Genomic DNA, 13,323 nt, shown 5'->3' with positions numbered 1-13,323 from the left:
TTCCTTTAAGCAACTTTAAGGTCAATAGGAACGCAGCTTTCAAACAGTGAGTATTCTGATGGTTACCTGTATGACCTCGGTGTTATGCAGGCAGTTCATGGACGGGTTTTATGTTTCTATGGGACGGCTTCAGGGTTCTGCTTTGGGACAAACCGTACTGCTCATGGTCTACCCTAAAAACGACAACCAGAGGTGACCTGAAGTGGGTCCCTGTGCCCCCTCCCCCACCACCACCACCACCACCACCAGGAAGTCACAGAAACCGAACAGCTGTCAGGGCTGTGTCTGCGTTTTGCTGTAGTTTTGGCGTTGTGCTGCTCATCTGAAGCTGCATTCTGTGGGTTCAGTTACCCTCCATCTCTCTCTGTGACGGCTGCACCTCTCTGGTCCTGGCTCCCACTCCGTCTGACTCTGAGCAGAAAGTCTGCAGCTGATTATGTGGTCTTCATGTGTAAAAAAGGCTTATGATATTAAGCTCATTCTCACCTCATTTCCACAGCCTGAATGAGCTCTTTCCCCCTCCTTAATGTCCTCTCCTGTTCACCTCAACTCTTCTTGTTAAAGGTCAAAGAACGTTCCCTTGTTCTGTCCTTCCTTCCTCCTAACCCCTCCGGCTCCATCAACTCCAACTTCACCTCCCATCCTCTTCCTCTCCCTCTCACATGGCCAATAAAGAAGTCATCATTTTATTCTCCTCCCCCTTGTCTCCCCCTCCCTCTCTAATCTGCCCTCATCATGTCAAAGGTCCCAGCACAGTAGTTTTATTACCTCCTCCCACCACTCTTCCTTTCTTTCGTTGACCTTAACTCCTCATGTTAAAGGTCAGCTCTGTGTCACTCCTGCTTACTGATCACCTCATTTGGAAATGATTCTGATTAATAAGGCGGGCAGCCCTTTTGAAGCGTCTCCTCTGGCCCGGCTGGAAAAGACACATATTGACTCTCTGGGTTTGGTTCCTCTTTTGATGTCTCACTTTAAACTCTCAGACCTCGGAGGCTTTAATTAGAATAGAGCAGGAGGAAGAGGAGGAGGTCAGGGTCGGGCCTGTAATCCCAGCTGGAGTCGGCCTCGACGCACTTTTACCAAAGATACAGTGGGACTCTGCGTCCTGGAGCAGTCGGCTGACGGGTTCAACACCCACAGCAGAGTTGATGAGTGGAGTGGGGGTGCAGCAGGTGTGGGAGACCTGTTGGATTTTGGTAATATTTCACTTTCTCTATTATTTGTGCTCATGTTGTCTTAATGTTTGGAAGTTTGCGGTAGTTGAGTATTTAAAGCCAGGTAACATATGATGAGACATATTAAAGGGACGGTATTCTGAAAAAGTTTTATTTGTAATGTTATCTTTTCCTGCCTGGACTTCGTCCTCATCCCTGAGCACCAACCCACCTCGATTCTGCTAACAAATATCTGGAGAGAAATCAGCTGACTCAGCATCTTCCTCAATAAAATAGCATGTACAAAGTTAAACTTAACATCTGCAAACCAGCGTCATAAATAAAACGGAGTGGTTGGACCAATGCCCAGACTGAAGCCAAACCAGGAAGTGCAGAGGAAGTGCTGTATGTCGTCATCCTGGATGGTGGGTTGGCACCGCGCAACACTGATGTGAAATATTCACATTTTAATGCCTAATCTTTATGAATTTATCATTGGAAGAATGTATTTAACCTCATGTAAAATTCAATGAGATGCTTCTCGTTGCCATCTATGGTCTCTGACATCAATCTGTCTGATATTAGCTGGTTAACAGACTTCTATTAATGTAAGCATTACTTGTAAAGGAACATTATCTTAGTAGGACGAATGTCCAGCATCTGATCATTTCCAGCCCATAATACTCCAAGGCGCCTGCTGGCTTTCTTGTAAACAAGAGAAATGAAAATGACCAAGTGGAGAGGAGCGAATGGGAAACGGCTCTGCTCCAAACTCCACTCACTCACATTTTATTAGAAGAACTTGAATCCATAAGAGAGATGAGACATAAATGTGATGCTTTTGAACCCAGTTTTGTAAAACCCTGACATACCTGGAGAGGCCAGTAAGTTACAGCTGAAATCAGATATTTACATACTCTAAATAAAAAAATACAAACTCTTTCTTTTCCCTACTGTCTGAAGTTAAATCAAACCAAACATTTCTTGTTTTATGTTAGTTACTTAAATTATTTCTATTTGTTCAATACCAGAAAAGTTGGTGAGAACATTTTTAGAATTTTGTTGTTTGTAATTTCCTTCAAATTCAAAAGTTTCCTGTTTTAACCCAGTTCCAGAGCCATCAGTTCAGACTGATCTCTCCATGGGGTTCATTCACTGAAACTTTTCATCATTTAATGTTAATCTAGGTCAATAAAGGTTAGCTGCAGTACCATAAGTAAACCACATCATTCTGAATCTGTTTTCAGCTGCTGCTCCATACTTTCTATCAGACTTTAGTAAATCCAAACCCACTGCTCTGTTCACAAACCTCTACTATCCTACTCCCCACTGTCATGTTGTGGTGTGGGATCAGGAGCTGATGTAAACGCAATCCTCATTATCAGGTGTGTTGACATTTATGTTAATGAATTAGTCAGTTAGTTAATTAAGCCTTTATTTAAACAGTCAGTCCTGTAGTTATCCAGAACTTGATCTCCTTGCTGCTCGGTGGGAACGCACATTAAAAGCACAAACACACACTCTGTGGAGTGTTGTTCTACGCCTGCAGACCCACACATGCATTTTTCTGTTATTCTCTCAGAATATGGGCAACGGAGCAGAAAAGCCGTCATTTAATTAAAGCGTTATCACTTTAAGCTATTGTGCTCAGGACTGTTATGTCTGACTGCCATGTGTTTCATCTGGGCAGGAGGAGCTGCTGAGGCTGCAGAAGGAGAAAGACGCAGCTCTGGACGACAAACGGAGGCTCCAGGCTCAGATCCAGGCATTACAAGCCGATCACAGGTTAGTGACAAGCAACAAGCACAATTGTTGCTCTTGCTGTCTGGGACTTTGCTGTGAGCCTCAAAGACTATCTGACAAACTAACAACTGATTTTTTTCAGAAAGTACATCCTCTCCTTCATTATTATCTAAAACACATTTCAGATTCTACAAATCAGTCGACATATGAAACATTCTTCCCTGGACAGATCAGACCAGACAGGACAGCTAATGGCTGTTTTGGCTGTCCATATTTTTCTAATCAGTTCATCAGTTAATGACTATTTTACACCATATTTAAAAGAAAACCGAAGAGCTTGACTTTAGTTTCAGAGCATCTCTCATGTTATTCTGTCATGACACAGTGACAGTTCTAACAAATATGTACAAGAAAAATGTTTGTAAAAGTTCCATACTGCAGCTTTAATAATGGTAAAAGTTCCCTGCTGTGTAAAGACTATTCCCTGATTTCAGACTTTTCTTTGTGTTGACATTTTCTCACAGCAATGTGATTTTATGACATTGTAACATTTAAAGAGTCACCAGTGTAGAAGAAATTAGAATCTTGGTCCGACCCGGTTTAAATGCGTTTCACATCGCTTGCACACACCTTAAATCTAAATTTTCTGGCCGTGTTTTTCTCAACTCTTCTTTAGCTAAAGCAGTTTTAAAACTTCAGTTGGCAAAGTGCAAACAGCATGCAAGTTAAGCAGCTGACAGCAGGCTCTGCCTGAGCAGATAGCTTGACTGATTAGCCTGCTGATATCAATTTGTTGTACTTGTGTTATTCTGTTAACAGCGGAATTGCAAAAACATACATGAGTATTCATGTATAAAAGCCAGATTTTGCTGGGAATCATCACGTTCAGGTTGCTGGGATTTGGCAGGTTATTATTAGTACTTGATAACTATAGAAATAATCGTTGGCTTTTTGCTTTAAATAACTGCAGTTATGTTATACATTTTTGTTTTTAGATTTTTGTTCAATGGAAGGCAGAGTTCCAGAAAGAGCACAAGATTTTAAAGGGACAGAGGCACAATTTAAAGGTGTTAAGTTGCAAAGTAAAATTTATTTTATGTCATGTTTTAAACAATATTGTCATAACAATTGGAGGTCACATTGTTAATTGATTGTACTATGATTGTGAAATGGCACTATGTGCCTGGAAAATACATCGTACTGCCCCTTTAAATAAGCTGATTTAACCAAAATAGGTTTTAGTGGTTTTCTTCTTGCTGTTAATCAGAACATTTGATAAATGTACGAAAAACTTTTATCAACTTTTTATCAACTCTGCAACCAAGTTACCCATCAAGAGACGTTTTAAGTGTTTTCACAGCTTTAAAAGGAGAATATGTTTTTATTTTTGATCCAGGATGATGTCCGGAGGATTTGCAAACTTTGAGAAATCACTGATAACAACAGTACCAAGTGGAGAATTAGCTCCACCTGCTGTTTACCTCTCCAGTCCACATTAATGACCTTCAGCTATGCTGTGCTTGAAGACATTTTATCAGGATTCAGAAGCAAGACTTGAGTTTGACTTGGAATCAGGAAGTGTGTGCATGTTTAAACAGAAACCTGTCTGACAGCAGCAAACACACAGCTTCAGTGTGTGTTCAGTTAGTGCTGTCTGTTCTCTAAAGCTCTGCTTTTTAAAGAATGAGAGATAACTCTTATTCCATCCACTTTGTGCCATAGAAGGTGGTGTGGTGTTAAACACATTTTAACATCAGAAATAGAGTAAAATCACTAAAAGCAATTTTTGGTCATTTTGGTAAAAGCTACTGAAACCAAGCTGGATCTATGGGAAACATCTCGTCCTGTTACATCATAAAATAACTGATTGACTTTGTTTTGGTTGAGTTTCATGATCTGATCCAGGACTGATCACTACCAGACCCATAGAGTCAAAACATTCCATAAACACAACCCGTCTGACAACATGAGGTAGGGTAAAACGACAAATCAGTCATAAATGACACAAGAATCAAACTCATTTTCATCCATCAGTGTGGAGAGGAGAGTTACAAAATCAGAGAATGGCAGTGAGAACAAATGGAGAGACTATGGAACAATGGAGAACATTCCCAAGAGTCGGCAGTCTGCCAGAATGACTCCAAGAACTCAACAATTCATCCAGGAGGTCACAGAATGACCCAGAACGGCATCTACACCTTCACTTTCCTCGGTTAAGGTCAGAGTTCAGGATTCACTAGTAAGAGAGACTTATTGATGATCCTCAAACACGGTGCTGGTAGCATAATGCTTTACTGGAAGCTTGAATTCTGCTCTGTAGCAGAAAATGCTAAAGGAGAATGTCTGACCTTGATCTTCAGGTCAACTGCGCACTAGGACAGGTATCCAACACACACCAGCAGAGCCATTTCTGAATAGTTGAACAAAACCTGATTTCAGAGTGGCCTAGTCAAAGTTCAGACTTAAATCCAATTGAGATTTTCTTTTGTGACTGTGAACAAGCCAGATATGCTCAACACCCCTTCAGTGTGGCTGAATTAACTGTTTAATGAAATTCCTGCTCAGTGATGGAAAACCCTGCTTGCCTTGTGGAGGAACCAGTTATCAGGCTTTGGAGGGAATTCATTTCTTATATAAATGCTGCTGGTCTGAATAACTTTATTTCATTTAATAAATGAAATCATCATTTGAAAACATGTAGCATTCACTCAGGTTGTCTGATATTAATATGAGTTAAAGGGATAGTGTCATGTAAAATTGACTTTTTTGAGCCATGCCATGATGTTATTCCCTCATCAAAACATAGCTGTAGTGTTGCCTTCATTCTTTCATGCTTGTTATTCAACTGTGTAAAACACCTGGGTGGACCTAGCCCCACCTTCGAGATGCAGCTCCTCCTCTGCAGTTTCAAGCATCCCTCCATTTGGACTAAGATGAATCAAAATCATTACTCCCCCACTCTGCTCCTTCAGACTAGCCAGCAGCAATTGGCAAACACCTGCTGAGTTCATTACAGGAGCTGCTTCTCAGGGCAACGCTGATAAAAATGTTTTTAAAGGGTTAATAGAGGAGCCATGTTGTGGTGACTCCCTGAAGGCGGAGTTTCACAAAGCACAGGAGTTTTTAAAGGCCCAGTTACAAGGTGTTAGATTGTGAAGTCAAATGTGATATATATATATATAGCCTTTTATTAACGACTGAAGGTAACAGTTACTTCATTACATTATAACATGGCCACCATGTGCCTGGAAAACAATACTGGGCTTTTAAAGTAAAACCAGAGGAAGTCTGTACGGAGGTAGATATTTTTTCTCAGCTCTGTAAATAATATCCAATTAAAGTGTCAGAAAGAGAATCTTTGGGTAGAGGAATGATAAGAAGCACAAAAGTGATGGTTTTGATTCATCTCAGTCCAAATGCAGCCAGTTGACTGGTGACTGGAGGAATCTGGATAACCTGTAGAATAATAACAGGAGTAAACGGCCAGCAATGAGGACGACAAACAAACAGTAATTAGATAAGACGTTGTGAGGCAGATTTGAGCCACAGAGAGGTGTGTTTTGGGCTTTAAGATCAGTTGGAGGATTTCCTGGAGGGGTCCGAGTCCAGTTCTGAGCAAAGCAGCTGCGGAAAAGTGAAACAGAATAAAGATGAGGAGCGAGTCCGACTATGCTGATGAAAATGTGAGCCTCCATAAATTACTAGGATTGATGCTGAACGCCTGCAGAGACACCTGAAGAGGCTGCAGAAAGCAGGCGTAGCAGGAAGACATTTTGTTTTCGCTTTCAGTCTAGATGAAGAAAATAAAAACTCTGCTTTAAAACTATTTATTTCTCCAACATGTGTGTAGAGTTGATGTAAATCTGACAAAGTTAGATCAGTTGTTGAACTGAACAGTGTGTATTAAGGTGTTGTTTTTTTTTTTCCTTTTAGTTTTTATTTTATGCATTCCACAATTTCCAGAAGTGGTTCTGTTCAATTGTTCAGTACAAAGTTTTATTTTCTGTCCACTTTGCAGTTCTGCAACACTTTGTTTTGGTCTGTCATATAAAATCAGACCAAAACAACGTGGAAAAGTTCAAAAGATGTGAAAACATTGCATTAAAAGTCAATAAACAACAAAACCCTGGAATCATTTTAGCAGGATTTTGACTCAAGCAGACAGTAAATTCAGGCTGTTGTTGAAGATTTAATGAGATAAATATTTTAACCAACCGTGACCCGATTCTTCCTCTCCATCCTCCTCCTCCTCCATCAGCTCTCAGGACCATGCCACTCCATCCCAGACGTCACTTCCTGCTGAGTCTTCTGCAGACCAGAAGGACTTGTCCTCCTCCCAGGTCCAGTCTCTGGTGGTGCAGCTTCAGCAGCTGTCCAGGGAGAAGGAGGACACTGCGGCTGAGCTCCAGCGCAGCCAGGCGGCTGAGCAGGAAGCCAGTGAGAGGGTTCGCAGGTCAGTCGATTTGTTCTGTGGCTCTCAGATTTGTTCACTGCCTGCTGCTTCCTCGTTCCATCAGGCTGAGATGAAAACAGTCTGACAGCTCTGACCACATCTGCTCTGTTTTCACCAGTTCTGTAATTTTATTAGTTTCTCTGTGGAGTGATTTTCATTCAATCACAGCATTCTGTTTATTTTGTAACATTCCAGCTGATGTCAGCTGGTCAATATTTTATAACTCAATTCAGTTGTTTTGTTTTGTTTTGTTTTGTTTTGTTTGTTTTTTTTATCTAAAAGTTTTGATCATGTCCATTCTGCTCTGTCTTCTCATTTGTGACAGGTGGCTGCTGGTACTGAGCCAGGTTCTGGTTCTGCAGGAGTTTTTTCTCTCCACTGTCGCCACATGCATGCTCAGTATGAGGGATTGCTGCAAAACCAACCAAAGCGGTCGTCTGCTGTCATCCAGGAGGAGTGAAAGCTGTGAAACAATGACTCAATGCAATCTGCTGGTTTCCTTGGAAACGTTTTAAACGACCTTGAATAACTAACTGAGTTTTCTGCATTGTTTAATAACAGTGCAGTTATGCAATTATCAAACTGCAAACAGTGCAAACCACACATCAGTTTATATGTGTGACTTGAAATGTTTTTTTTAAATGTCAAGATAACAAAAATATAAATAATCAGACGATGGAGTCAAGTTCAGATTATTATTCAAACTGTCTAAAATATTTTCTAAGGAAATTTGGCAGATTGCATGGAGTCAGTGACGTAAAGCGATCCCTCATACATGCTGCATGTAGCAACAGTGGAAAGAGAAAACTGTCCTTTAACCGGGGCAGACCTCCATCAGAACCAGAACCCTGTCCACTGTTGGGCCTCGTCTTACAGTGGAGCTGCTTCCACACGTATGTTAGAGAACAAACAGCATCAGATCTTTTGCAGGAAAGTTAATGATTTGAATCAGCAGTGCTGCCAACACTGATGATCATCCAGAATATTTTACTGTGGAAAACTGGAAGCGAAGCTGTTAGCATGTCAGGACAAGCAGCCGTCTGTCAAACCTCTTCAGATTCACTGCCGGACTGACTGCTACTGGAGCTCCCTGTGGCCCACAGGACATGACGGGAGTTACAGCAACATTTGATTTCCCTTTGGGATCAATCAAATATATGTTACATAAAACCACTCTGAACACATCACACCCTCTGAAACATGGCAGTGGCAGCATCATGCTATGTAGATGCTTGTCTTTGTAGAGACAGATGGGAGGAAGGTTGGAAAATGATTCTTTTTTTCTTGATTAAATTTGTAAAGGTTATTTATGGTGCAGCATCACCATCTGACCCTCATGTGACCCAAAGTCCAGCTGAATGTTTCCTCCAGCAGCCGTTAATGGACCGACCTGCTGCTGTCTGTTCCAGGACTCAGAGGGGAGATGTTCACCCAGCAGTCCATAGAAATGGGGACGCACTGATTGCAGTTTTCTGGTCAATCACTGATCTTTAATTAAAAAAAAATCGATACTAATACTAAAACGAAAGTTGTTGAGTTGGTAACAGTGAAGTGAATATTGTTAACTGCAAATATGCAGACATGACCCAGTGGGCAGGTCTGTCATGGCAGAATGAAGGTCAGTGGCTGATTCTCAGACGTCTGTCGAGCCAGGTAAGATCGGCTTCACGTGTATCGGCTGATCAGGAAACTGAGGCCAATTTCTGGGTGCCCGGTGCACCCCTAGGTAATAATGACCTCACAGAACGCCGTTTTCATGTAAACGCTCCTGATTATGGAGGGAGTGTCTGGTGGGAACCAGCTGCTTCCCGTTGATGGAGCAACAGTTTCCCTCAGAGACTCTGGAGGTGTTCAAAGGCCGGTTAAGTACGTGGGACTAAGGAGATTTGGCTCTGATGACTCATATCCAGCAGACTATGGCGCAAGTGTCCCTGCAGCCGAGATGATCAGGAGAGAACTAAGCCTTGCAGATTTGGATTCAGGAAAAGGGAAAACGCTCCGGTTGAACGTGACTTCTTCTTCTTCTTCTGCTTCTGCTGCTGCTGCTGCTTCTCAGCTCATCAACCTGAAGATGAAGGGATGAGATCGGTGATGAAAACAGCTTAAGTCCTCCGTCTGCGTCCTGCGCTGTCCTCCTGGGCTCAAACCTGGGGCTTTCTGCTGTAATTTGGCTGCCAGCGGGGGGAGCGGAGTAGAGGGGGGGGAGGAATGGGAAGTGCCTTCCAAGTTTCTGGGCTGTGAAGAGGAATGTTTGCTCTCTGATGGGAAGGACTGAGTCAAATCTGCTGCTTATTACAAATGGGGAGTTTAATTTGAATAGGAAAGGGAGAGAGCCTCGCTGATTGTTAGAAGGTCACCCAACCCTCTCTCTCTCTCTCTCTCTCTCTCTATCTCACACACACACACACACATGCAGTCACATCAACATCTCTCTGCAGTTAATATTCTCATTGACGGTTATAAAGTGGACTTTTCCGTCAGCGGTGCATGCTTTGCTGCAGCGCTGCATTAACCAGCTGAGACGTTCTCCTGTCCACTCCCACTCAGTTCTGCAGGGTTCATCGTCCCCTCTGTAACCCTCCTCTTCCTCCTCGTTCTCCTCCTCAGGTTGGAGCGTTTGGTGGAAGTGTTGAGGAAGAAAGTTGGAGCAGGAAGTCTCCGTGCTGTCGTCTGATTCATCAGATCCTTTTTATGTGACCAAACTGATGGTTTGTTTGCTTTTTTTTATACTGTTGAAGCTTTTCTACTTTTTGTGATTAAAACTTGGTCACATGTGGAAGCAGCAGAAGAAATTAAACAACACGTTTGTCTTTGTTTCCTTCACTTGTTTTGGATGTGGAAGTGTTCTCGGCTGGAAAACTGAGCACCTTTACTTTTTATCCCGCGTGTTTTTCTCTCCTTGACTGGAGGCAGAAAATGAAATAAATGTGATTATGTCATCAGAACTTGATACTAAGAGATGTGAGCTTTATTACTGCCAGGTTGTTCAGTTGATTCTAAATAAATTATAAAATACAAAAAGGTATTCATTTATTTCCATAAATAGGTGTAAATGTGAAACTTGTACACACAGGGTGACACATTTCAGCTGTTTGTTGATTATGTAAAGAATGAAAAAAGTAAAATCAACTTGTTTTGAGCTTTACATCATACTATAATCTCATCAAAAACATACCTGGAGTTTTGCTTTGATCATTTCATGNATGCNTGAGAAATCCTTTAGACTCCATGGGAACCATTCAGCTGTGCAAAACGCCTGGTTGGACCTAGCTCCGCCTTCCGGGACACAGCTCCTCCTCAGCCCCACCCCTCCCTCTGCACCCCCACTCGGCTCCTTCAGACTAGCCAGCAGCAGTTGGCAAACACCTGGTGGAACTGAGCATCTGCTGAGCTCTTTATAGGAGCTACTTCTCAGAGCAACGTTGGTAAAAACATTGTTAAAGGAATAAGAGAGGAATCATGTTGTGACGACTTCCTGAAGGCAGAGTTTCAGAAAAAGGAGACATATTGTAAAGTTTTAAGCCAAATGTGCAGCCGGACTGAGAACGATCCACTCAAACTCAAAGGGGGTGAATATTTAAAAATCTCCTATTTTATGTTTCATATTTTTATTTGTAATTGTTTTTGCAGAAAACACTTTGATATTAGTGATTTTTTTCCCCTGATTCTTTTGTCAAAAAAGCTACATTTTGCGATCATGATTAATTTGTAAAAGCAATAAAAAATGTAACTCATCCAAGGGATTGAATACTTTTCGTAGTCACTTTAACATCACTGATAATGTTCAGTGTTTTGCTTACTAGGGCATCACGTTTGTTTCTCAGTAGGTTTTGAAGAAAGTAAAAGGCATAAATTAAATGCAGCAACATCAACGCTGCTGAAAATAAAATAAAAAAATAACAGCAGAGATCAAACTGAATTGTATCCAACTAAATGTTCCGAGTTAGTCATTGGAAACAAGAGAATATAATCAAAGTTTTTTGATTATCAATAGATATTTAATATGACCCAGAAATACTGAATTCTAATCTAAGTCCTTTTGATCTTTTTAAGTCATTTAGGTGCATTCGTTTGCATTTTGTGATCATTTTATCAATACCACAGATGACCTTTAAAACATTTTCTCAGTGATTGTTTCATCAGTTGCATTATTGAAGCGCTGTAAACTGTAGATGACAGGAGAATGAAGAGTTTAATAAAGATCAGAACGCTTCCAGGTTGGCAACACAAGTTAGAAATGAAAACCGAGGAGATAAAGTTGGCTTCAGCTGAGGAACTCCTTTAATGAAGATATCAGAGAGACGGGATTTTCATCAGTTGTGATGTGTGGCTCATAAAAAGGGGGGTGGGTTGCCTCCCGCTACGGGCTGGTTACCATGGCGATAGCAGACCACTTGTTGTCGACTTGGGTGTCCTGCTCTTAATCCTGCGGCCGTTAATCTGCTTGTTCTCAAGAAAGACCCAGTTTGTTGGAGCTCCAACTTCTGATGCCACCTGGGAGTGTGTGTGTGTGTGCGTGCGTGTGTAAGACATTGATCTTTGTGGTGTTTGTTAACTCTGCAATAACATTCAGATGGCGCTCATGTCCAAACAAAGACATGAGAACAGATCTCCAGCGTCTCCATCACCATCAGCTGGTCTCCAGGCTGCGCCCATAAATGGAGTTTATTTCTGTTTATGTGAAGTCAACGTGAAGACGCCGGTTCCAGAGTAACGACAGATGTTCCAGGTTTCTTTTACCTGAACTCTGCAACACGACACAAATGTTGCTTCCAGTGAGGACGAGCAGAACCCTCTGGAGATGAAGACTTTACCTCTGAGGTCAGAGGTCAAAGGGGAACTAAAGAGTTCAATTCTGAACAGCGTCGCCAGTTTTATCAGTGTTAATGGTGGAAGAGATGGCGGCATGAAGTCATGATAAACCTCCAACATCACCAACAAGAGTGTAGTTATGGTTGTTATTGTCTCTGATCTAAAAATACAAAATTTAATAACATATAATGAAGGAACATGATGCACTGCAGCATGAAATACTTAAATGACTTTCAAAGTAACTGAATGAATGAGACCTTAGAAATGATTAAAAAACAAGTACTTAGTTTTTATTTAATCACATTGGTGACGATTAGTTTAAAGGGATGTGTTGTGTGTTTTCCAGGCACATGGTGACATTTTATATCACAATCAAGGAACGACGTAGCCTTCAGTTGGCATAAAAAATGTTGCATGTATCACACATGACTTAAACAAATTTGACTTTGCAATTTAACACCTTGAAATTAGGTCTCTGTCTCTTTAAGAAGCTCCTGCTCTCTCAAACAATAGCTCTTCATAACAATGCTCCTCCATTAAGCTGTTTAGATCCGTCCTAACATCTTTGGGCTGAGAATCAGAACGCTTGCTGAACAGTCTCTCTTCTTCCTTTAAAAGGGAAGTTTTCCCTCCCCACTGTGCTCCATGCATGCTCAGTGTGATGGATTGCTTTAAAGTCACAACACACGACAACGCAAACGGTTGTTGCTGCATGTTGGTCCAGGAAGAGTGAACGTTCAGGTCAGTCTGTTGGGTTTCTGTTGGTAGAAACTTTTTAAACCAAACTGAATAATGAACTGAGCTCACTGCGTCTGATAACTGGAATCAACTGGAATGTGTGTGTGACTGAACTGGGCCGACGTTTTCTCTAAAGTGACTTCAGACAACATTTTCTACGAATTGGTTCTGTAGAAATGAATTGAACTGCAGATGATCAGATTATGAATTAACAAAAAGCTTTATTTTTCCTGAATCCTGTTAGTGTTCCACTGCATCACCTCTCTGTCCAGGTCTCCTGTTAACACCACTGAGAGAAAAACCAGCAAGAGAGAAATCAGACATGGTTTGATCTTTTCTCCTACTTTAAGATAAGAACTAGGATTTGATTTTGTGAAATATTTCCTAAATGAATCCATAAAACATGCTGGAAAATAAAGT

The 13,323-nt window shown here is 41.4% G+C and overlaps 1 protein-coding gene across 1 annotated transcript in view; it reads left to right on the top strand.

Annotated features, from left to right (window-relative positions):
- mipol1 (mirror-image polydactyly 1) overlaps positions 1-10,374 on the top strand; it is a 33,115-nt gene extending 22,741 nt beyond the window's left edge. Inside the window, exons 7-9 of the mRNA XM_015052523.1 lie at positions 2,848-2,942; positions 7,159-7,353; positions 9,961-10,374. Of these exons, the coding sequence (XP_014908009.1) occupies positions 2,848-2,942; positions 7,159-7,353; positions 9,961-10,027 (357 nt within the window). The 3' untranslated portion in view covers positions 10,028-10,374. The remainder of the gene's footprint in view (positions 1-2,847; positions 2,943-7,158; positions 7,354-9,960) is intronic.
- The last annotated feature ends 2,949 nt before the right edge of the window (positions 10,375-13,323 follow it).

This window comes from Poecilia latipinna, unplaced genomic scaffold (assembly GCF_001443285.1).
Source record: "Poecilia latipinna isolate Pla-1442-1.1 unplaced genomic scaffold, P_latipinna-1.0 Scaffold1117, whole genome shotgun sequence".
Lineage (NCBI taxonomy): Eukaryota > Metazoa > Chordata > Actinopteri > Cyprinodontiformes > Poeciliidae > Poecilia > Poecilia latipinna.
The sequence above is the reverse complement of the archived record's forward strand: the minus strand, read 5'-3'. Positions and strand labels throughout refer to the sequence as shown.